General features: G+C 39.6%; 3 protein-coding genes across 4 annotated transcripts in view; 1 reads left to right on the top strand and 2 right to left on the bottom strand.

The window, feature by feature from the left end:
* Positions 1 to 11,677, top strand: part of MYPN (myopalladin) — a 39,012-nt gene extending 27,335 nt beyond the window's left edge. The window contains exons 12-19 of the mRNA XM_014883287.2: positions 2,282 to 2,503; positions 2,932 to 3,081; positions 3,921 to 4,000; positions 4,479 to 4,605; positions 6,018 to 6,225; positions 6,946 to 7,111; positions 9,314 to 9,447; positions 11,339 to 11,677. Coding sequence (XP_014738773.2) covers positions 2,282 to 2,503; positions 2,932 to 3,081; positions 3,921 to 4,000; positions 4,479 to 4,605; positions 6,018 to 6,225; positions 6,946 to 7,111; positions 9,314 to 9,447; positions 11,339 to 11,508 — 1,257 coding nt within the window. The 3' untranslated portion in view covers positions 11,509 to 11,677. The remainder of the gene's footprint in view (positions 1 to 2,281; positions 2,504 to 2,931; positions 3,082 to 3,920; positions 4,001 to 4,478; positions 4,606 to 6,017; positions 6,226 to 6,945; positions 7,112 to 9,313; positions 9,448 to 11,338) is intronic.
* Positions 1 to 21,608, bottom strand: part of ATOH7 (atonal bHLH transcription factor 7) — a 41,622-nt gene extending 20,014 nt beyond the window's left edge. The window contains exon 1 of one of the 2 annotated variants that reach the window (XR_015805051.1): positions 20,836 to 21,608. Coding sequence is in view for 1 of the 2 variants with exons in the window: in XM_088168664.1 (XP_088024790.1) it covers positions 20,679 to 21,134 (456 nt within the window). In the remaining variant the exon portion in view is untranslated. Of the gene's footprint in view, positions 1 to 19,901 lie in introns of those variants that run through there. The other variant, XM_088168664.1, reaches the window with a different exon arrangement.
* PBLD (phenazine biosynthesis like protein domain containing) overlaps positions 1 to 24,431 on the bottom strand; it is a 102,831-nt gene that overhangs the window by 53,431 nt on the left and 24,969 nt on the right. The gene's annotated exons all lie outside the window — the stretch shown is intronic.

Below are 24,431 nucleotides of genomic sequence, written 5' to 3' on the forward strand. Positions count from 1 at the left end.
GGAAAGCTTCCAAAAAAAGGAGCTGCAATGCTACATTTTTGACTCCAAACCAGGCTTGAACCTTTGTACTCTTTCCCTCAGTCTCCTCAGTGTGCTGAACTGCAGCCTAGTTTTAACATTGGACCCCGTGGCTCCATGGGCTTGTTCAACAACAACACTTTGCCCCACACCACTTTTGTAATCACATTCACAAATGGGCTGATGGCTTCTGTGATAAAACCAGTTCTTCACAAAGCCATATTAACAACTCCTTTCTGTTCTTGCTCATCCTATAAGAAAACCTACCAGGCAAGCAAAAACCTCCAAGATTATACTCTGCATACAAAAGGGTATTCTCACTTATTTCTGCTCTTTATAAGAAGTTTGGTGTAGCACCTTCAGCCTTTGAATGCTGGTGTTCAAATTTTCACAGCAAAGTTAACTTGGTTTTGTTGGTTTGGTTGTAAATTCACACCAGCATATATATGCACATAGAACAGGTTTAGAAAAGCAATGAGGGGCTGTGGGAACCCTGATTTCAATGTTTGCTAATTAAAATGCATTTTTGGATATAATTCCTTTGAAAATGCAAGCTCCTGCAGTCAGTCTGCACAGTTCCCTGCCAGAGACTTGCATTTGTACAAAGACATTTGGGGCTTCCGTAGGCAATGAAGCAGCTGCCAGCAATGGCAACCTAGTGCTGATGGTGCAGCAAAATGCTTTGATTTCCACAAAGTGCTACTTTTGAACCTCCTTCTGTGTATGCACACACATCCAGGCTCACATGCAAAGAAACGTGGGAGGAAACCTGTCCATGATTCAATTCAAAGGGTCCCATGAAACACATTCCTTCCTCAGTTGTATTTTCTGCTGCAAGCAGACATTTGAAAAGGAAGAAGTGCCTGTATTTCTTAATGAAGTAGTTTGCAGAAAGTTAATATCCTCAGCACATCAGCCAGGTAAAAAATGATAACACTGCATTCACATAAAACTTTTTAGGATCTAAAGCAGACAGAAGGTTAATTTGGTTACATACAACTTGAAAATAATTGCTCTAAGTTTTATTTATGTTAGCTGGTTAGATCACTTCAGACAGATCTGAAAAAAATATGTTAATTGTCTCTATCAGCATTATTTGATTTCATCTGTAGGCTACATCATACAGCAACCCTACATTATGAATTTCCTATAACACACCATGACTTCTTTTTGACAGCAATGATTCTAGCAAAGAGAACATGTGAAAAACTGCTGAGTAAACTCATACATATCTAAGGATTGGCTACACTCTTATTTACTACTTGTTGGTTTCTAAAATTCTATTTTTAACAGAAGCAGGAATGCAAACTCTTGGCTTAAAAGCTGCACAAATCCAAGTCTGAGCAAAGTGATTTTTTCTTCTACAGGTAACACAAGATTTCCCCCCAGAAAAAGGCAGTTTGTAATGACTTCAAAGCAAGGAGCTCTTGCAGGTGTGTCAGTGCAGGGGGCAGTGAGCTACCTGAAAAATCCATCCAGGTGTATCTGCAGTGCCCCAAATGCTCCAAACATTGGTTTGGAGGCACAAACTGAAGTTGGCTCTTGGTCTGAGGATTCACAAGTCACAGCAAGAGACATTTGGTCAAATGCCTCCTGGTCTAGACAGGAGATTTCCTCATGCAAAACAGCTAAGTGATGAGAGGTTTCTAATTGAATTCAGGGCATCAGGAGAAAGTTCATAATCACACTGAACTATCTGGAAATGTTCATTTATGTAAGAATATGCTGGGTTTATTGCATAATCTGTTTAATCTTCTAAGAATTTTAATGTCATATATTTTGCATTCTCTGTTACACCAGCTAGAAATCTGTCCAAGTTTAACCTGAAGTTAATTACTCTGAAAATAATTCCCCTTTTTCCTAATTTTCTCTTTTAGTAGGTACAGTTTTCCTTATTTAATTATGAACTAAAAATACACAACATTCATTTCTATAATTAGCAGGTGACTAATATTTGAACACAAAATCCTCAAAACTTTGGTATGTTTCAATGATTTCTTTTGATCAACAGTGTGCCAAAGTAGAATTTTTTTGGACAGGGACTTAGAGGAGTTACCTGTTTGATTTCTTTGGCTGCCTGTGCAAAATCTCATTACACTGTGCAGAGTCTGTGCCTGCAAACCAAATTCAGATTGTTTCAGGACGTCACAGGTTTACTGAGGCATTTTTATTTTTGTTGTAAATTAATCTAGAAGTGCCAATGGCTGCAAATAGGCAGGACATGGCTGGTTTTGCTCAGACCTGTGCCTCCCTCACCCTGCAGGAATACAGGATTTCAAGCTTTGAGCAGAGGCTGATGAATGAAATCGAATTTCGCCTCGAGCGGACGCCGGTGGATGAATCAGATGATGAAGTCCAGCACGAGGAAATCCCCACAGGCAAATACATAGCTCCCATCTTTGATAAGAGACTCAAGCATTTTCGGGTCATGGAAGGATCCCCTATCACATTCACCTGTAAAATAGTTGGGATACCTGTTCCCAAGGTATGTCACTCTCACTGGAACTGGTGAAGGAGCAAAACCCAACTCCTCACCAGTTTCTGTCCATCCCTCCCCTAAGCACACAGCTCTGTGGAGAGAGCTCCCAAGTCAATCACTTCCCTCCCCTTTCTAAAATAACATCATCAAACAAACAAGAACGAATCTAAACTAACTCCTGAGCATGCATCAGGCCTTGAGGTCCAACCTGACTCCAGGGCACACAGGACTGCACAACCCCCAGAAGCTCCCACGAAGAAAAGAGAGCCTGAAAGGGCCAGCAGTGAATGCAGCTTCCCGAGTTCAACCTGCAATCATTGGCTCACATTCTAACTGCTCTGCAAAGTTTAGAATATTCTAAAATTTTATTGGCTATCACTCATGTTATTGTTCTGGTCACTGCTAAGTCACGGGGGTGTGTTTGATCACTACAGGTCTACTGGTTCAAGGATGGCAAGCAGATTTCAAAGAAAAACACACATTTCAGAATGAACAGAGAAGAAGATGGAACATGTTCTTTACATATTGAAGCTGCTACTAATGATGATGATGGCAACTATACAATTATGGCTGCAAACCCACAAGTAAGGTGTTCTATTTTCTTTTACAAAAATGCTTGCTTCATTTTCTAATGTGCATTAATAGGAACACAACTTAGACCACATTGACATCAAGTGGTGACTGTATCACAAATCAGGGGCTTCAGAGCACAGGAGAGGAAACCATGTAAAGATGACTGATGGAACTACTCCCATTATACAGTCAAAAGCACTAAGGATATTTTTTCATCTTCCTAACTCCTGCCCTATCTCCATCCCACTCTCAGTTGTTCAGAGGCACCTTTTGAGAGGTGCTGACAAGACAGGTGTGATGTTTCAGGCAGAAAGAACAGAGCAGGAACAAACAAACAGTTACATCAATTTTGGAACTGTTACCAAACACAATTATATTCTTTATCCAGGATGCAAAGATGTGAATGTGCAAATAGTCTCACTCCCTTACACCATTCTTGAGCCCATGTGCTAACTTAGCTCTTTATTTAGAAGTACATTCATCAGGCAACTTTTTCCCAGTTTAAATGTTTGGTTTTTTAAAGATTATTTTTCTTTTCAGTTTCTATATGGCTGCATTTTCAAGGAGGCCAGTACAAAGGTACTAGCAGACAGTACCTGTGGCATAAATAAATAAGCAGGGACAGGCACCACTGTTAAATGCATTGCCACAGCCTGCAGAGTTTGATAAAACCCTGCCTCAACTGCAGGCTAACAGCATTTGCTTTGGGGAAATGGTATTCTCACTATAGTTCAGCTGCTTTATAAAAATAAATCCTGATTTATTAGCACTCTAAGTGTTCAATATTTATACTTTAAAATGAACTAAGCCATTAACCAACTATTAATTCTGTTTCCATTGTGAATTGCAGGGGAGGATCAGTTGTTCAGGACACCTGATGGTTCAGAGTGTCCCTTTTCGGGGACGAATATCAACAACTCAGCCTCACAGGTGAAAGAAAAAAGTCCTGCAGAACCTTCTTTATGCTTTTTACTGAAGGCATCCAAAATAACCACTGCACTGAACTTCAGTTCTCAATCATAAAGTGGAAATAACAGCAGCAGTTCCCTCCCAACAGGTCACTTCTATGTTTTTGAAGGTCATCCTCAAATACAGGGAAGTTTAAGCATGATTTCATTTACTTGTTGTAGTGGAGCTAAAGGCAAGGGATGGATTAGCAAAATGAAATTCAGCCCAAAAAAGCCAAAAGAAGAAAAGGCCAGCTAGGGAATCTAAGGACACTACATGATACAGTTAACTTGATAATCTTTCTAAATGGAAAATATGCAAGAAGTAAATTACAATCAGTCCATTTCTTTCTGCCCTTTTATGTAACTCAAGCTATCTCTCTATCCTTAATTTCTTCCCTTTTTTTAAGCATTAGGAAGAAACGTGACTTCCAAACACACACGTGATTTTTGTGTTGCAGAACACGACCCCGGGTGCCAGAAGGGGACAAAGAGGCAGTGCAGGAACGTTTTTTCAGACCCTACTTCCTGCAGGCTCCAGGTGACATGGTGGCACACGAAGGGAGACTCTGCAGGTTGGATTGTAAGGTATTAACTGGTTCCTCTGTTCATGTGTGTTTTCATGGTCTTTCTTGCATGCATGAACATTTTTCATTCAAGTTTTAATGCTTCATTTCTAAAACTATTTCTTAATGCCATTGTCTCTGAGCTGATTCCAGGGATTTCTTTTGAACAAATATTCTGGGATGAAGAATACAGAAAACACAACCCAGACACAGAAGGCTCACTTACAAGGTTCAAATTACTAGATATGTTCACTATGTCCTTTACCAGTATGAATTCCAGAAGTTCTGCTCCATTATCAGATTCTTGAACATAATCCAGAATAGCACAAAACTGTGAGAAAGGGAGGATGCAGCATGCTGCTTTGTGTTCAAACAAATGTTCCCATTGTATTGGACTGAATTACTGAAGATTAATACTCCCTGAAAACAGGGAACTGAGCCCAGTTCATTTACTGCTTCCCCAGCCTGCAGAGAGGCAGAAACATCCCCATTTACTGATTGAAATCCTGGCATGAAAGAGTAGTCAGAGGTTAGAGACCATGGAGTGAACATCCCATTACTGAACACCTTTAGGAGAATCATCTGCTCCAGCATCTTGTGGTAGCCCCTCTATGTCCCTGCAGGGCAGCAAAGGTGGCAGTGCTGACATGACCTCTACCCTGAAGAGGGTAGCAGCTCTGAGGCACAAGGCAACGCCCTGAAGAGGAGCAAGACTCATTACTACTTAATTTATGATGTCAAGTTTACGAGGAGCATGCCAAAGAATTTGGTTATTCCTAGCTCTGCTGCCCTGGCAGGGCTTGTGAAGTCTTTGAGCATGTCTGGCATTGCACAGACCTGGAGAGAGCAGTCCTCACTCGGGCAGGTTCACTTCCCTCCTTCTCTGCTTTGTAAAATGTTGTTTGGAAAGCAGCATTTTAGATATGAGTAAGTACTGCTCCCTATTCAAAAGGTTTTTGATACTACAATACAGTCTAATCTTCAAAAAAATCCTTAATTTGTGGTGTTCTAAAGCATGCAAGTTCAACAGCTATGAAGTATTGTACAATTTTTGATGAAATTTAACAAGGTAATGTGTATAGAACTTTGTTTCAGCGTTGTTAAACTCTAGCATTTTAAACCAAGGAATTTGATTTATATTCAGCACAAAAAAGGGAAAACTAGCAGGTTTTGTGAATCTCATATTCTAACTTCATATTTCAAACTAAGTTTCTTCCTTACTGCCTAAGAATAATGTAGATATTTCATGTATTTTTTAAATCTTTTTGCTTGTTTGCTTGCTGGCTTTCTCTTTTTCAGAAGTAGTCAGCAGCAAAACAAAAATCTTTCTGGTCTAGATTTTGACATGATTTCATTTTGGAAAGGCCTAGCTCTGAATTTCCTGACCTCTGTCTGTCAGTTGGGCATTATCTCGAGTGTTTCCCTGTCCCTTAGGTGAGTGGGTTACCAACTCCAGAGCTGACGTGGCTCCTCAATGGCAAACCTGTGCTCCCAGATGCCAGGCACAAGATGTTGGTCAGGGAGACTGGAGTGCACTCTCTGCTCATCGACCCTCTCTCCCAAAGTGATGCTGGGACCTATACCTGCCTTGCCACCAACAAAACAGGACAAAATTCATTTAGTCTGGAGCTCACTGTTGTAGGTAAGAAGCACTGAAAAATTCATCTCAATGATGAAGTTACCTGTATGCTTTTCTTCAAACTTATCTTACATAGTTTCCCTACAGACAAGTATAGATAAATAGTTAATGCACTGAGAGGAGAATCCAACAGCTGTACTGTAGATACAGACATGTATTTTATATATATATGATATATATAAATGATGGAGGGAAATGCACCTGGTGCTCAGATGAGTGCACTCCTGTTACTAAGAGAGTGCCAGAAGAATTCTGCCTCATTATCACCCTTCCTCTCTTCTCTGGGCAAAATAACATACTTAATTTTCTCCTCAGAAAATGCTTAAGGTTTGAATTCATAGTATATATGCTGAGGTATCCCAGATTTCAGCCCAAATTTTATTGGTTGAAAAATATTTTTAAATAGAATAATTTAATCTGAATACTGCTCTTTGATAAAGCTTTAAAAGATGCAAGATATTGAAATTCATAGATCTGGCATTAATTTCCTGCAATGGCAGTATATTTAGACCCATCAGACATGCATTTATTCTTTTATGAACTTCAGTTCTGCCTATTATTTACTTTATGTTCCCTCACAGAGGCTATGTCATGGCATTTCATTTCCCTTCCAACATCCCACTAAAAATTCACAACCTATTACAATTTGTATCGTGTTCTCCCATACTATTCAACGAGAAACAAAGAATAAAATATCTGTTGTTGAATAATTCTTTTTCCCAGCAAAGGAAGTAAAAAGAGCCCCCATGTTCCTGGAGAAGCTTCAGAACTGTGGTGTTCCAGAAGGTTACCCTGTCAGATTGGAGTGCAGAGTTGTGGGAATGCCACCTCCTGTATTTTACTGGAAGAAAGACAATGAGACCATCCCATCAAACAGAGAGAGGATGAGGTACTGCACCAGAACACCCATGCCTGAAATTTCTCATGGCTGCACCAACTGCTTCATGAAAAGCTCTGTGATAAGCACAAGTGGTGGAGCTTTATAACAATTCCTTTCACCCACATAAAGGTGTACAAATCCTGCTTCCCTGTGGGGTGAACAGTGCCTGTTTCCTTGGTTCAGAACAAAGGCACGGTGCTCCACTGCCTCAGAGAGTGGGGACAGAGCCTGACAGAGTGCATGAATCTCCCATCAAACATACTCTGACATGGGATTTGAATGCATTTCAGCACCTTATTCTCTCTAAGCTATTTTTTCCCAGTTTAGTTCTAAGTATGAATTCAAACTCAGAACAGTTTCAGTGTCCCAGAGCATGGGATAATAGAGAGTTGGCCATGTCAGATAGAGAAACTTAAAGTTGGACACAAACAAAGGCAAAGACTTTGATTCATGCTTACAAAACACAACAATGTTCAGATCCAGCTCTTGCAGTTAAATGCATCACTATTTTTTAATTTTTGCAAAAGAAAAGCTGAATGAAATAATGTGCCTGGCTGTAATTAATGATCAATCAGCTGCTTTTTTTTTTTTTTTAAAGATTTCTACTTTTGCATCTATCTGATTTTAAGTATTTTATTTCACTTAGTTCCAATTAATAACTTGATGTATCTTTGAGATGAGCTTCAGGAAGAAGCAGCCTTTCACACAGCTACCTGCAGGCTATCAGTACAGAAATCTGGCTCTGCAGCAGCACCTGTTGGGGACAGACACCAATCACAAAGGAAAGAAAGCACTCTTAGAAAACTCTTCCAGTGGTCACCCTGTCCCCAACCAGAGACTGCTGTCCCTGTCCAAAAACCCCACCTAACCCTGACCTTCCACAGCCTGCAGTCTATGTGGTTTAGACTCAGTCCTGTTGAGTATCTTTATAAATAATCTGGAGGCTTTGCCATGAGCAAATTCATGGATTACACCATACAGATGTTCTCATTTCATAGGGATTGTGGTTATACACATGCACTCACTGTAGTTACTGGAAAATTAACAACTATCCTAAAATGCCACACTTCCAGTTCACAAAAGGTTAAAAAACAAACTTTTCCTTCAGCTCAGCAGAGGAATGGCTGAGGGAAACCCCCCACACCCCACAGTGCCAGGAGCCAGCTCTGGGCTTGTGACAGCTCTGCCATTTCAGCCAGTTGTGAGCAGGAACCCCAAAGGCTTCCAGTGGCTCTGCACAGACCCACAGGCAGCATTGTCCCCGTTTGTCCCTGTCTTGCCTCACTGTTGCCTTCCTGCCTGAAGCCAAGAGAGGGTTTTGTATCACAACAAGGACACAGCAGCTCCTACAGCCCAGCACAAGGCAAATGATGTAGTGCAGGGAGCAAAGGGTCAATGTTCCCTTTTTTATTAGAGTTGTTGGAAGCACAAAATGTCCTCTTGTCCTGCAAATCTGTGGTTTCATTCCAGTTCACATGGAAACAAAATCTCAAATTTCAGAACATCCTGGAACCTGAAGTGTTCATCTTGCACCTTTTCCTTTATAATGAGAGAAACACTTGGGTTGATAAAAAGGACCAGCCCCAGCCTAGAGAGCAGAGGAGTCTCAGTTCTGTTCTATCCTACTGAAAAGTTTTCCCTGGAAATTGCAGCCACAAAATCTTAGATCACTAGAGAGCAAGGGAAGTGGAGGGAACAATGAAGCAGGTTTCTTTCAGAGTGTTGGCTAAATAAATCTTTCTGATTTTCCCATTTGGTCGTTTTCTCATGGAAAAAGGTACCCCAAGAAAGTTTCTGACTGGCTCTGGTTGCTGTCATGAAAATATCATAACTTTGTACAAGTGTTCTTGGTATTTTGTTTTGTTTCAGCTTCTGAACTAGGAAAAAACACAGTAGGGTTGTGTAGCAGCTTTGCACAGGTTTAGCTCATTAGTATTCAACAAATAATGCTAATATTAACATATACAGAATAAAAATTCAGCTCCTACAGTCACACCATGGCTGGGCACAACTGAGAAGAGCCAGAACAGGTCTGAGCTTTCCTCATCATTATTTGAGGCCATACTGAAAGCAAATCTATTCACTATAGACTGCTACCCCTTTGTGAGCAGAGATGACAACACATCTGTTTCATATTTAATCTACATATTTTAAAATCTGAGAGCTGCTGTGCTCTTGAGAAATACTAATTCCCAAACACTTCTTTTCCAGCATGCATCAAGATACCACGGGGTATGTGTGCCTCCTGATCCAGCCTGCCAGGAAAGCAGATGCTGGCTGGTACACCTTGTCTGCAAAGAATGAAGCTGGCATTGTCTCCTGCACTGCCCGACTTGACATCTATGGTAGGTAGTGCCTGGGGAAGGGAAAAACCCTCCAGCAGTTCTTAGTCTGGGTTTGGCATGGATTAGAAATCAGTGTCACAGCTTAATAAGGCCCCAGAAGAGAGACAGTGATACAGCTAACAGGCCAAAGCAGCTCTGCTGCACTGGCATAAAGGAGGGTAAGGACAAAAAGCCAAAGCAGGAGTTTTGCACACTATTTTCTACTCCTATTTTCCACCTCCCAGAATCCCTAGACACACAACATATATTTTCAAATTGAACCTTAACTCCACTGCCTCTGATGTGTCTGTGCTACAGCCCTGACCTAACAAAGCAATAAACTGCACACAAAGAAGGAGAGCCCTTCTTCCACAGAGCACAGGGGGTGCAAACCAAGCCTCACTGATGGGGGCTACTTTATATCCAATATATTTGTTGGGACTCAGAAGGCCCCAGCACATCATTTATCTGTTATTTCTGCAAGATGGAATAGAAAAAGCAGAGTATCTTGATCACTTAAGCAGCATAATAAAACTGAAAGCACGTTCCACAAACTGGATTTTATATATATATTGCACAAACTGCTTGGATTAGAACCAGACCCTTAAAAAAAAATATCCCACGTTTTCAAACTCGTATTCCTATTTTTGTTTTTTAAACCTCACCTCATTATCAGAACTAAGTCACCAGTGCATCTCTGTCAGCCTCCTGCCACCTTGTGGTGATATGGGCAATAGTAATGGAAGGCTCAAGAGACGGCTAGGGGGAGGCTGATTTAAGAAAGGTGAAACAAAATTTTAAAATTCTTTAGGCTTCTAAAGGTTGGAAGACATAAATTTTCAAATGAAGGATTCAAGGCACAAACAGGAAAAAAACAGAAATCAAGAAATGCTTCCCAATTCCAACCACATTTTCTAAGATATGCAACTCACACCCCAAAGTGATTGACACTACTAGAAGTAATTTTTTTTTTTACTATTTTGAATGGGTGAAATTGAGAGATTGAAGGTGTGGTCAGATATTTGCAATTCTGCGTGCAAAGAAAAATAATAATGAGCAAATAATGAGTTCAAGTAGAAACAAATTGGGCACTGCAAGAAAAATATTACGAGATAGGGTCAAAATTCAGCATGGAAAGACATTTCCTATCAATGTAGATTGTTGTCTCTCTCACTAAGTTACCTCAGAGCACTGGAGCCTGAACTTGACTTTCCTTTTCATACTCTTCATTTTAACTGCTGACAGATATGTCTGTCTAATTTGGGTGCAGACCCACATGGATAAACATTGGCAAAGATAATTTAATTTTCCCTTGTCTGAAGTGTTTTAGGGATAACAACTACCAGGTATTATGTAACATAATAATTTTACAAAATTTTAGCAGTATTTCTTCATATGGGAACTTGTACAATGCTACTTTTAAATTACTGAATATGTGTCTTTGAATTACATTTCTTTCAGTATTAAAAAAAAATAATAATCTAGAAAACATGTTAGTAGCTGTAACTACTACATGGCAATAAAAATTGTAATCACTTCCCTGAAGAAAAGCCATCCAGAGGATGAAGCAGCACAGAATCAGAGCCCTGGCCACTTTGTTCATTTCTTTTCGTGCTATGTATGTCTTTAGTTTTGATTGCAAGGGCTTTGCAGAAGGCTCCAAAGATTCCATCATTAAGTTTTAGACTTTGTTTGTACGTTCAGTGATTCTGTTGAGGTCTACAGATAAAATTTCATCCCCGTTCAATTCACTGGCAATGTTTGCATGGATTTCACAATGCCCACGATAATATTTAAAAGAGCAGAAAAGCAAGAACGATGCTGTGCTGTTTTCAAGGATGCTGGCAGCATCTTTCCAGCTGTGTGTATTGCTTTGGATTGTTCCCAGCCCGCTGTGTTTCTGTCGCTGCAGCTCAGTGGCACCGTCAGATTCCACAAGCGCTCAAGCTCCGCCCCGGTGGCAGCCGCTACACGAACCTCAGCAGCCAAGGACTCGACATCTTCTGTGCCTTCCCAGCTCCCGAGAGCGCCATGCTCTTCTCGTCCCCTACCCAAAAATTGGTGGAGAGTGAGGAACTTTGAAAAAAAACAAACACTCGTTCCAGTTGCACCTGCGGAGATACTCAGAACTGTGAAAAACTAAATAATAATAATAATAAAAAAAAGGAGGTACAAGTCACGATGCTCAAGGTTTACAAGCAACTTGTTTGTAATGAAGTGTTCTGCTGCTGCAAATGCTGCAAGTTATATATCGTACAAGACTTTTGCATATGGTTTTAATGCAGGATAATTGTGGTATGGAGTGTTGTGCAATAAATTCAGTACTGTGTAGTTTGCTAAGAATTACATAGTAAACATAGTTTTCAGCACCTAAAAGCCAATACCACTTTTAATTTCTCGAATTAGAGCTACTGCACTGTAGCTGCCATGGTAAGGATTGAGGATGATTAGCTGGAAAACTGCCAGTGAAAACACTGACATTACAGGAACACCAATCCTGAATGAGGGTAAACAACAAGACTTTGAATGTAATCTTAAAAATATGCCAATAACCACAAAGCACAAGTTAAATGGAAAAGATGTAACTCATTTTTATATATGATTATTATGCCAGCCTATTCTAGAATTTTTGAACTCCAGACTAGAAAAATATAGCATTTCATGTAGGTACAGCTGTATACCCTAAATATTTATATCTGTGTGTGTGTGTACTCCATGAACTGTGTACTCTTGGTGTAAGGGTTCATAAAATAAGGTACAGGGCATGTGCATAAGGCACGGAGGAAATGGAAATTCCTCTTGTCTGAACCATGTTCTCTTGAGCCCATAGCTGAAACGATTTTCCAGATGTGCTTCATACTTTTTTCTTTACCATGTTAGTGATCCTCTGACTTTAACACGGATGATACCAAACTTTTCACTTCATGGTTTTTAAATATCAGTCTCTTTTTCCTAATTTTTATGTTCATCCACCATCTAGCTCATTTTATAGCTGAATGGAAAGGAATTGTGACCTGGTAAATTTAGGAAACGACCACAAGTGTGGTGTCTAATAGGAAGACAGAAAATTCTGCTAATATACAAAAGTTAAGAAGTCAAGCAACAGTCATCTGCAAAAAGCTAAAACCTCCCAACAGTAGTAATAAATAAGGCAAATTAATGGAAGCTCAACAGAAGGTGTTAAGTGATAACACTTAATGATTGATTGAAGTATATGTGGCATCTACACAGTTACACTAATACCCCCAGCTGTTGGAATCTCTGAATGTTTAAGAAGTTTTCCTGCATCTTTAAATTACTGATTTCAATATGGCTGCAGAATGCAACAAAGTCATGATCAAAGCCACAGAGATGAAAAGATTTTAACAGATACTTTCATTTTAGACTATGTTCAGAGTTTCTTCAAATTTAAAAATTTAACTTTAAAAAACTCCATATACAAATAAAACAACAGTTAAGAGCAAAAGAATATTGGATATAACCAGAGACTGAGAAGGAGAATGCCTTTCACTGAGCTTCCCACAAATACAGCTTCTGCTGTCCCTAACTCTTGATTCCCTCAGGATTTAGAGGAAGTGAATTTCTTGTGTTGTTTTACTTCCCACCTGAATGAACACCATAAAGAAGCCCCATCATTCTACTTCTCATACTTCTGTTAGAAATCTCAGTCAACTCAACCCAGACTGGACAGACTAGAAAGCTAAAACACACTCTTATCCTAAGAGTTAAAACAAGGTGCAGATATTTCATGGGAAAGCAGATATTGCCCACGTTGTACCTCTTCCCTGGCAAACAAAATAAAATTTATGGCTATTAAAAGTGATGCACCGAGTTAAGTGACTTCAGTAATGAGATGCACAACTCATTAGACCCATCATTAGATGGCTCTAATCTAGGATAGAATATCTACTGCTCCTGTTACCTTCACCTGGTTTTTAGGATGGTTCAGGGGTTCCAAAACCACACTCAAAATATATCAGTGACTGCTCTTGGAAAAATAATCCAAGAAAAGTTATTGGATTTTGCTTACTTAATTCAGTGCTGTTGGGAAATGGAAAGGTAGGAAATTAAGACACAAAAGACTAAATTCACATCTACAGCCCTGGTCCTCCCATTATTCTACAAACCAGAGAGCAGCTTTTGATCTCAGGTATTCCAGGTTGTACAGTGGCCATCAGGCTTTATCCCTAAGCACAAGCTTAGCCAAGAGATTGCCTGCTTGGAAGTCCCCTGTGGTCCCTTGGCCTGGCTGAGAGTGAAGGCTTGGACCAGATGACCCCCTGAGCTTTCTTCAGACCTAAATCACCCTGTGCTTCCTAAACTATTTCATTTTCCACTGCCTGTCTAAATATCCTACCTGGATTGACCTGTCAGCTGAGTAGAAACTAAGAACTCAATCAAACACAAACTTTTTCTCTTTGCTGGAATTTAACCTACCAGGCAAATCCAGCTACAAGAGTCCTTCACATAGTGCAGAAGGAAGGAATGCCAGCACTCAGCACTGGCAAGTGTCTGGTTACTAGTGCTGGAATTATCCTGATCAGTCTCACTGACAGCAGTAGTGGTTTGCACATTTTACAACATCAGACGTTGCACCCAAAAACTCAATGCAAATTAAAAGACAAAGCGTGCAGTGCAAACATGCAAACCATACCTCTTCATCTTTTCTCTGCAGTATCAGTGGAGTGTCTCCAAACCCACATCATTGTAACCTGAGCTGACATGCTGACAATTAAGTGGTACAATGTTTATTAAAACTTACATTCAGCTCTTTGCAACTGGGAGGACAAGAAGCTGAAAGACTTTTCCCAAAAATCCGTGTAAGGAGGATTAATTCTTAGTTATTCAAGAAGGGGCCCCAGAAATCTCAGTGAGAGTCAGGCTACAGAATGTAGATGACCAAAAAAGTGTTAGCTGAATTATAATATCCTCTCCTGAACAGTATTTCCTAGCAAAAAGATTGCTAGGAAACCTTCAAAACCCTTCACATTTCCCTACAAAATGCAGAAAACAGCAATTTCAATTCCTTCCAGTAGCTCTGATCAAAACAAACTCGCTCTGATGCCAAATGGTTTGTAGCTGTTACAGTTTGTTCCTCAGCTGCTACAGGACATTTCTCCTCTGCGTGTGAGCCTGCACTGTGGGAATGGATGTCAATGCTGTTTAACAAGTGCTATTGATGTGCTCATCACGAGGAAGAACTTGCAAGAAAACAACACCAAAATGACATTTGTGTTGTTAAGTGGTGGAAAAGAAGGGAAAAAGGCTTGTGGAAGAAGAGGACAGTAGGACAGTCGTGTGTCAGGATGTGCTAGAGCCACTCTGCTCCCTCCTGAACAACCTGGCTGCTCATTGCTGGTCTTTACTGAATAACCAGTCCCACTTCACACTAACACAGCTTTTCATTCTCCTATTCAGGGCAGGCTACTGCAGCAGCAAAACATGTTAGACTTCCACTGAAGTCACTGTCAGTCAAACTTCCAAAAGTCCATGAAACCACCACAATGTGGAGCATAATGGGTTTATTTAGTTTCCCATTTCCTCCTAGTCCTGGTTTGGAATACAACCCATCAGAGGCACGGTATATTGCAAACTAGAGCAGAAATGACATCATCTGTGTTGCAATTCTAGATTTCACAAAGTATTATTTCTGCTTTAAACTTTGGGTCCAGATTGATGCAACAGCATTACTGATCTCATTGGACCTTTTGCCTTAAAAGCACTGGATTGAGTTCCTTCCTTCTCACTGCCTTCCATCTGCTGACACGAGCACAAGAGAGCACACACTGCAAAAAGGAAAACCCAGCTCTGCAGTTCTCATCTCAGTGTGTAAACAACTGCCAGTCCCAATTGTTTACAGTAATTGTAGCTACTTCAAGAAATCTGAAATACAGATTCATTTAAGGACTGTGTTCTTAATGCTACCAGGTTTAAAAGCATTAGTTTCTGAAAAATGTCTTTACAAAACCTAATGAAATATTTCTACTGTTAATACTGGAGAAGTGATTCATTGATAATTGCCTCATTATTTCAATACAAAAATGTTCACTTCGAGCATTGCAATTTTAGTTAATATTTCTTCCTGATTAAAGTTGATATTTTAAATTTTTTTTCCAAAGTCATTCTAACTGGGAAGAAAAATGCTCATGTCAGTTTTATAGTATATTTTAAGTGCACATGAAAGGAAAAAAAATCAAACACCTGCCTGTTCAATAATGTATTTCCCTTCATCTTACCTGAACTTAAATAAATGTTTCAGAGTTGCATACAAGATTGTGTCTCTCACATGTTCAAATAATCGTGAAAATGTGCAACAATGCCAGAAGTTGTCAGAACTTTGCTGTGACAGCTGATTAATTAAACCACACTTTACATAATTTAGAAGACAAGCATACATATTGTCAAGTTATGTACTAGCCATGCTTCTAGCAGGTAGCTGTGAAATAAAGGTGTTGCTTTTTTAAACAATTCTTGGCATCAGCTCCTATGGGTTTTAAAAGATACTCCTACCTCCAGTCTGCCCTGGGTGAACTCTGTTGGGTCTCAAAAATTCATTCAGAGTCTGCCTGTTCCCTGGATCACCTGGCCCCACCCAGCATTTGAACAGGAAAAGTCTATGACCAGAGTCTGTTGGCAACATGAAACAGAGTTTTACAAAGAAATGGAAAAATACTGAAGATAATCTGAAATATTAGAAAAAAAGTATTACTGTGTACCCCAGGCTGCAGGAAGCCAGTCAAAAATGAACTTCTTATTCCTTGGAGTTACATATGCAGACACTTCAAGCAAATTTTGTAAGATGTATTTTGCATGCTGATTTCTGTACAAATGAAAACTGAATTGCAAACTAGAAAAAAAATAGTAGACAATATTAAAATGTACTCCTTAGTAGAAGAGACATTTAAATATTATACATGGGGTTGGCTAGGGGTTTTGAAGTCAGGTTTGCTTGAAATGTAATTAAAGTTTAAAATATAGAGCATTTTTAAAGAAGCCCACAAGTACCAGGTGAAATCAATGTTTGTTTTAAGATATCTGTGTAGAGGAAACCCTGGATTGCTTCTTCCACGAATAAACGTGTCTTCATCCTCAGTGCACTTGGCTTTTTCCCCTGGATATTTTGTAGAAATAGAAGAGTTGAACATATTTAGAACAAAAAGCAGCTCTTCTATGAATTATTTTTAAAATTTGGATAAATTTCACACCTAAACTACAAAGAACCACATCTCTATTGCTTAGTTCAGATAGCTGGGATCCCAAGAGTAAGGGTAGCTGTGTTAAGAGAAAAACTTCCTTTGGCCTGGAAATAGAACTTTTTTAAAAATTTGTGCCTAGTGAATCCCACCACAGCAGGGACTCCCTCAAAGATTTCATAAGGAAAGTTTTACTTAACAAGGTATTAGGGAGTGAGCTAAATATTGAAATACCTAATGATACTCATGCCTGCCCACAGGGAGAAGCTGCAGTGTCACTGACTTTACAAATGTATAGCTGAGGTTCAGTCACATTTTACTTTGAAGAATGGGTACTGTAGCACCATTTCAGGATTCCAGTCAAGAACTGAGACTTGCCCTGTGTGTATGTATAATACAAGGACTGTGCAATAAATACCTTATAAATGGTGAGATGGAAGACAAAAACCACATTTGCAATGAATGGAAGTTGAAAGACATGCTGATGATGAGGAAGAAAGCACTGACTTTTTATTACTAACACACATTTTGGGAATAAGCCACCCTAATTCTGCTTTTAGCCACTGCAGTTAAAAATGCCACTCTAGTTCTGAGCTCAAAAATAACTCTGGGCATGTCAAAACAGGGTGAAACCATTAAAAGAATCATAGATGCAGAGTATCTGTAGCTTCAAAGGGAAAACCCTGCAGAAACTCCTTTCAGAAAAAGAGAGGTCAATTTTCCACAAAGGGCTCATTAGAATTTCACACTGAGTTTCAACAGTGAAACATGTATCTGTACAGCATGCAAGTCCTATTTAATGAAGCAAGCATTTGTCACCCCCAATGCTCTCACAATAACGTGGCTCTAGAATGACACTGAGAACTGGACAGATGGATCAGATGTAGTACTGATACTACCAACAAAAGTATTTCAGGTTTGCACTGCTGTTTGGTGGGATTTATTTATGAGCAGACAAAACTCAGCCTCTAAGAGCACACCAAGCTCTGAGCATCTAAGGTCTTGCTTATTTGGAAGCCTAATAAAAGCCATAATTATTTAAGAGGGTATGAAAGTCCACCAGCAAAGTCCAGTAGAGAAGGTGGCTCAGAGCCATTACCTGACCAGCATCAAACAGTCAGTGGGGAACAAATATATGGGAGCAATAATCAAACCCAAGTATTTGTCACTAAAGTATTTGTAAAGGAAAGCTATGAAAAGAAATCAATGATTTACTGAATAGTTGTTGTGTTTGAGAAGTCCCAAGCAGGATGGATATTATCTGCTTTTCAAACTGCACTCAGCAAGAATTTTTAATGATCAAACTTTCCCACCACCTCAACTGACTCCCCAAAAGGTTTTGACAGATAATTAATGGACAGACAGCTGTCTGTGCACTACACACAATTTACTCTGCTGCCTTCACTACTGCAGTAAACTGAAAATCCCAGCCTCAACACTGCACCCTCCCAAGAAACAAAACCTTGAGAGCATTAGATAAAATCACAGTTTTCCCAGCAGCAATATTACTAATTATAAATAAAGCTATCAATAAACATTCAGTCCCATTAGCACAATGAAATCTAAGAGAATGGGGATTACAGGAGATTATAACCTTAACCATATTGTTCAGCAGCACAGATTGATACTGTGACCTGATTTACAAGTGCTACCAACATACTGCACTGAAGTGCTTTGCAGGGCTTCAGTTTCAATTCTTAATAACTTTTGGTAACATGAACACAGATATTTTATCTGCCTACTAATCCATTATTTTTTTAACTATATCATCATATGCAGTAGAAAATAAAGTACAATGCTGCATGGAAGAAACAAAATTGGAAGAGAAATGGGTACTTTCACCTGAGTTACTGCAATGTCATGTCCCACAAAACCAAATCATATGCCAGTAGCACAGAAGCATCAACTGAGTTCTTGCACCCTATTCTGGCATTTATCCTTTTGTACTGTATTCCCCTTGGCACCTCAGCTTTAGGCAATCTTCCACTAACCCAAGCTTTGCATGTCATATAATCACATGATTGATTTGCAGACTATTCCTGTTTCAGAATGGAAAACCCACTGCTGTGTTAGCAGTGCAGGTGAGAGAGTGTCTGCCTGAAGTTCACAGCTAATACATCAGGGTAAGATAGCACATCATTTAATTAAGAATTGTATTCATTGTTATTACATACATAAACTTGCCACTTAATGGTAAGTGGTATTCACACTTACTATATTTTCATTATATTAATATTATATTCACACTTATAGAGTATTAACATGACTATATGATAGACAACAATTAACTCTACTGTCTGAGCAATATGACTTCACATCTGAGGCTGAATCCACTTTGTGCTTGCTAATGTAATTCCCACGAAGCAAAGGCCCACATTTTAATAATTAACACTATTCATTACCTTTAAAGAGGCTAAATATACATTTTAAAACCCATTCCCGAATGCCAGTGTTTAAAGGAGACAGTTGCTCAGAATCTAGAGTGTTGATCCCAGTCTCCATGGCAGGCACCATCCAACTGCCAGGCCAGCAAATCTGGGAGCATTGCAGTGACCAAGGGCACAACGTCAGTGAGGGACAGACACACAGGGAGTCCCTCTGCCCCCAGCACGGCTTAGTTCCTATTAATGCCTTTGTTCTTCTCTGAAAGCTGCTTAATTGTCGAAAATAACTCCTATCAAAGCTGTTCATGTGTCATTTGAAAGACTCCTAAAAGATAAGGCATGGCAGCAGCCAGCAGGGAACCCACAAGCCTTCCCTGCTGGAAATGCAGCAGCAGCTGTTGTGGGACAGCAGCTCCCTTTCTCCTTCCCTCTCTGGGCTAACACCAGGGAGGGCTTTTCCCTGGAATGTCCCCTCAGCAGCACGAGCAGAAGCATCCTTCAGCTCCACAGTCTGCTGCCACCACACAGCTGAGCCTCTGCAGACTCTGCACCCTGCTACAAACGCATCTGCTTCCCCAGCCATCCTCTCCCAGGTTTTTCATCTTCCTTTTCCCAACCTCCTTTTCTCCCCAGACCCCTCTATCCCCCACAAGTGAAAAACAAAAGGCCATTCAGGCACATCACCAGGGCTGACATGAATTTGCAAGAATGCTCCATCATTTTTTCCCAAATTCATACATAAAATACACTCCTTATTGTAGCTGGGAAGAAAATATCACTTGCTGGTTGGTTCTTCAGGACATTGAACTGCCAGGATTGTGACAGTAACATTTGGGGTAGAAAATCCACTAATAATTCCTGGGGTAGCAATTCCAGATATTTGGTGAGGACATAGCATAGAAAACACTTTATTTATGATTTACAAAATCTGTTATTGTTTCCAGGTAACATAAGATTAAAAAATAAAATCCCATCATTTAAAGCCTACAAAAATCTAGATGCTTTGATTATTTTCAGGCAAGCATTCTCATTTATGGCATATAATCACACGTGCTTTTACAACCACTGAAAATAAAACATTCCTTCCAGGACTTGAAACCAGCTCTTTTTCGAGCATACAAGAGACACCATAAATTGGATTAAAGCAAACCTACACAACTTTGGAACCCATATGTCAAACTTACAAAGTTTAAGAAAGTTAGTTCTCTGAGGACTAGAACTCCAATACATTATAAATTTTTTTCCATGTGAACCATTTATGCAAAAATACACTAAAGAACAACTTTAAAGCTGACATAAAAACACGGAATGAAGTTCATTTCTGGAGCTATTCCATTCAGTTACACCACGGGTCAACTTGTCCCATGATTTGTAGAAATACTGTCATGATTCACCACAGTAAAAAAAAAAACATCAAAAGCTTATTTAAGCACCAAATACACTAGATAAACTAGGAAACAGAAATAATTCAAATTAAAAGTATAATTTCCATCAACATTAAATAAACTCAATCATCCTAAATGCCTTTTATCTTCTCAGAGAAAATTTATTTTGTCCAATTCCTCTAAGACGCAAACAAGAACGAGCTATTATCATGCCGATATTACCTTAGCCAAGCAGATTAACTCTTGCTAATTATCAAATTACACATCTGGCCTGCTGCTGGCAACAAGTTCTAGTTAGCTATTTGGAAGTGCTCGGGGTGGTAGCTGAACACCCTCTGTGTGTAAGGATCGCTGTCCGCCGCGGGTTTCTGTGCCGGGTAGTGCTGGTAGCTGTCGCCATGGAAGTGCTCACAGTGCAGGCTAATCCACTCCCGCTCACTACTGTACCTTTCAGCTTCGGCCAGGATCCTGGTCAGAGCCATGATGTAGCTCAGAGCCATCTGCAGGGTCTCGTATTTGGACAGTTTCTTATCCTGCCCCCACTGTGGAACCACCTTTCTCAGGCGGTCGAAGGCCGTGTTCAGCCCCTGCATGCGCCTCCTCTCGCGGGCATTGGCAGCCAGTCTCCTCTTGGCAGCGTTCTCCATCCTGTCCGAGCTGCACTTCACCCCGCAGCCTGCTCCACTTCTGCACGGCGTGTCTGACTCCACACCCGGCTCCAGGGGACTGGATTTACAGGTTTTCATATCTGATGCAGCTTCACTGTCACACACACTCACAAAGATCACCCGGCAAAAATTCCGTATCTAAAAAGTGGGAAGGAGAGCGCTCATGGAGAAGCCTTCGTACCGCTGGAATCTGTTTCCCGATATCAATTATGGAATATTTTTCTTGGCTTCTTAAAAAAATAAATATAATAAAAGTTCTTGTGGAAACGTCTGAAAATCGTTTCTTATTGTGGAAGGAAAGAATGAAGCATTTTTTACGTCTTATGCTTTCATTCTTATAACTTCTTTAATCTCAAAGAGAGAGAAAACAATGAAATCTCCATTCTCAAAAATGAAGAAAACGGTCCGTTTAATCCAATAAGGATTAAAGGCACAACAACTCCAAGCGGCTGTTGCAGAAGAGAGAAGCTCTGGTTCAGTTCAGGAGAGTATTTTGTAATGGTGAAGGATGTGAGGATGTGACTTCCTCGGAGCGATCTCTGTTTCCTTGGCTCCGGCCGGCAGCGATTGTGCCGTGCGGACAGGACGAGGCTTTATAGACACGGCCAAAGCTGAACAGGTGGCAGCAGGTGGGCGGGCGGCACGCTGCTGCCATCCCAGCACCTTCCCACCCACCCTGGGAACTACGGGGGGAAAAAGCCAAACGCTAAAATCCCAACATTAAAGCCTTCAGCTGGTGAGAAGTCTTCCAAAGCCATTCTGTCCAGCACTAACAACTTGCCATCTGGAGTAGTGTCTGGCTGGCCCCACAAGACTCTGGGCAGTTAAGCAAAAGGTCCTTTCAATGGATAATCTGTTGCAACTCAGGGAAAAAAAAAAAATCTCTGTGCATTGTAGTATTCGTATATTAAAACCTGTGAAAATTCTGGCTTAGTATTGAGGATAGATGAAATAAGTGCATTAATGAAGCAGGAGAAAGAACTAAAAGATACATGGCCAAGAATACCACTGTTTTGCACATATGGTACCAAAATAAGTAAACTCAAATGATTAGCGACCCTCCAGCATTCATAATTTTAATATTGTATAAAGTACACAACATTGCAAGCACAGCAGTATCTTGAGAAAAAGGGAGATTATATATTTGCCTATCAGCAAACTCACAGTGGTTAAAATAATTTAAATCTATTTAAACAGTTAAAATGTAGCTATAGATTTTTCTTATAATTGCAAAAATATTTAGAGGAGTTATGATAGTTACACACAAAAACATGCAAGTATACAAATCACCTGAAAACTGCCTTTTTTAATACACCCTACTAAAGTACATGTATGTATTTGACATGAATGAAAAGTGTCTTTTAAGAAATATCTCTGAATAAGTGACAAGAATAAAAGAGGATGTGAAAAACAAATCTTCTTGCTGGCAGCAAGGGATCAATTCTGCTACCGACTGTAATGACAGAGGAGCCACAATATACACACACCCATGCCCCATAATTAAAAAAATCTTTCTTTTACTGTACTTGTATTACTAAAATCATAACTACATAAACTTAGAAGGAAATATCATATGATCTTTCTATGATGTACACAAAAGGAAAAAAAAACCAAAACCTGCCACCCAATGATTTATTATCCGTATTGATTTCAAACTTAATTAAATTGTTACCAGCATTCATAAATTAACAACTTTTTTCATTAGACACTGAATACTGTATATTTATTTAGAACTATAGCTCAATTGTTTTCATTATGACTCCAAAACTTGATGTAGTTGTAAACAGCTGATTAATCCCTAGCAAAAGCAATGCCAATGAAATGAGGTTGAATAATCCAAAAACAAAAGGATGCAATTGAACACTAATGGACTCCAGCATGACAGATGTTGGATGTCGGCTGTTACGCCCAGTTGCTCTGCTCTTAATATTCTGCATCCTAATGATCGTGAACAGAGATGATAGTTGGGGTAGGGAGCCTCCATTATTCCATTATCAAAATGTATGCCACTTCTTCAATTTTTAAAGAAGTGCAACTGCATCGGGTTTCATTAGAAAATGTTCCACTTGGCTATGTGTGTGCGCTGACCTATTCTCCCCAACATAAAGAGCTCCTACCACACTTTCTGAGAGACCATCTCTGATCATCTGTGTGACAACAGCTCCCTTCAAAAACCCACTGAAACATATGTCTTTCCCAAAAGGATCAGCAATTAGAGCTGCTGAGATTTCTGTTTCTGAAGATGCTCCATGGGAAGTACTGCATGTGCACTACAAAAGAAGATCCACTCTGATCTGTTGTTAAAGCATATCTTAGTGTTACTGCAGCCTTCTATCCCAAATGAGTTTGTTTTGTCTCATACAATGATTTTTCATGTCAAAGAACACCAGAGAATTAAGGTGTTCTGTAAGTTAATAAATACTGTGTGTTCTCATGAAATAGCTGTTACTCAATTCAGGTAATTAATCACTCTTCACCTTAAGAGTGCTGCTAATGTCATGCCATAAACACGAAAAGCTCCCCTTTGAAATAAAGTACTGTATTTTTTCACTTGGCAACAATTTTCTTTTTTAGCTTCATATGTCCTGCCAGTATAAATTACAATGAAAACTTCCAATACATTGAAAAATCACAGTGCTTCAGAAACTTTGTATTTGACTCCACTAATGCACAGTAACACAGCACAGCTATTAATTTTTCCTTCCTAATTGATTCACCACCATTATCATGCTTTGACTAACATACTGCTGTAACCTCAAGAGAGAAGCTGTGATTTATCTCTCCTACTCAACATGCTGTAACTTCAGCTTAAACGATTTACTATCAAATCACAGGACAAGAGCCCAGATCCATTCAGACTAATAACAAACTAAAACCAGGATTTTACAGCTCATAGGCAAAGCTAAAAAGATGCTGTCTGATCAAAATACCTGTTTTTCAGCACTTAAAATTTTGTAAAGTTCCTGCTTTATGAAAGCAAAACACAAAACTTATCAAGGTCTTATCCACATCAATCTAGTTCATTTGCACAGCCCCCTTGCATAGCCTTTGGATGATGTTACTTCAAACTGAAAAATAATCTGCTTTATTGCTCAGTGACTAAGAGAAAGGGTATCAGTTGGAATTCTCACAAGTTTCCTTCACTCGGTTTGATTTCCTCTCTATTTCAGCAATCAGTGCTTATGTAATCTTATTCCCTCCTCCCCTTACTGTTAACGATTTCTCACCTATACTACTATTTGAAATATTTTTTAATTATTATCAATATTTGTATTATATATTTTTTAAAAGCTGTTACTACATCCTGATGTGATAAACTGCTGTGGTGCTAAAACCTCTTCTTAAATCCTAACTTATATTAGTTTCATGGGTTTT

This window comes from Sturnus vulgaris, chromosome 8, assembly GCF_052056855.1.
Source record: "Sturnus vulgaris isolate bStuVul1 chromosome 8, bStuVul1.hap1, whole genome shotgun sequence".
Lineage (NCBI taxonomy): Eukaryota > Metazoa > Chordata > Aves > Passeriformes > Sturnidae > Sturnus > Sturnus vulgaris.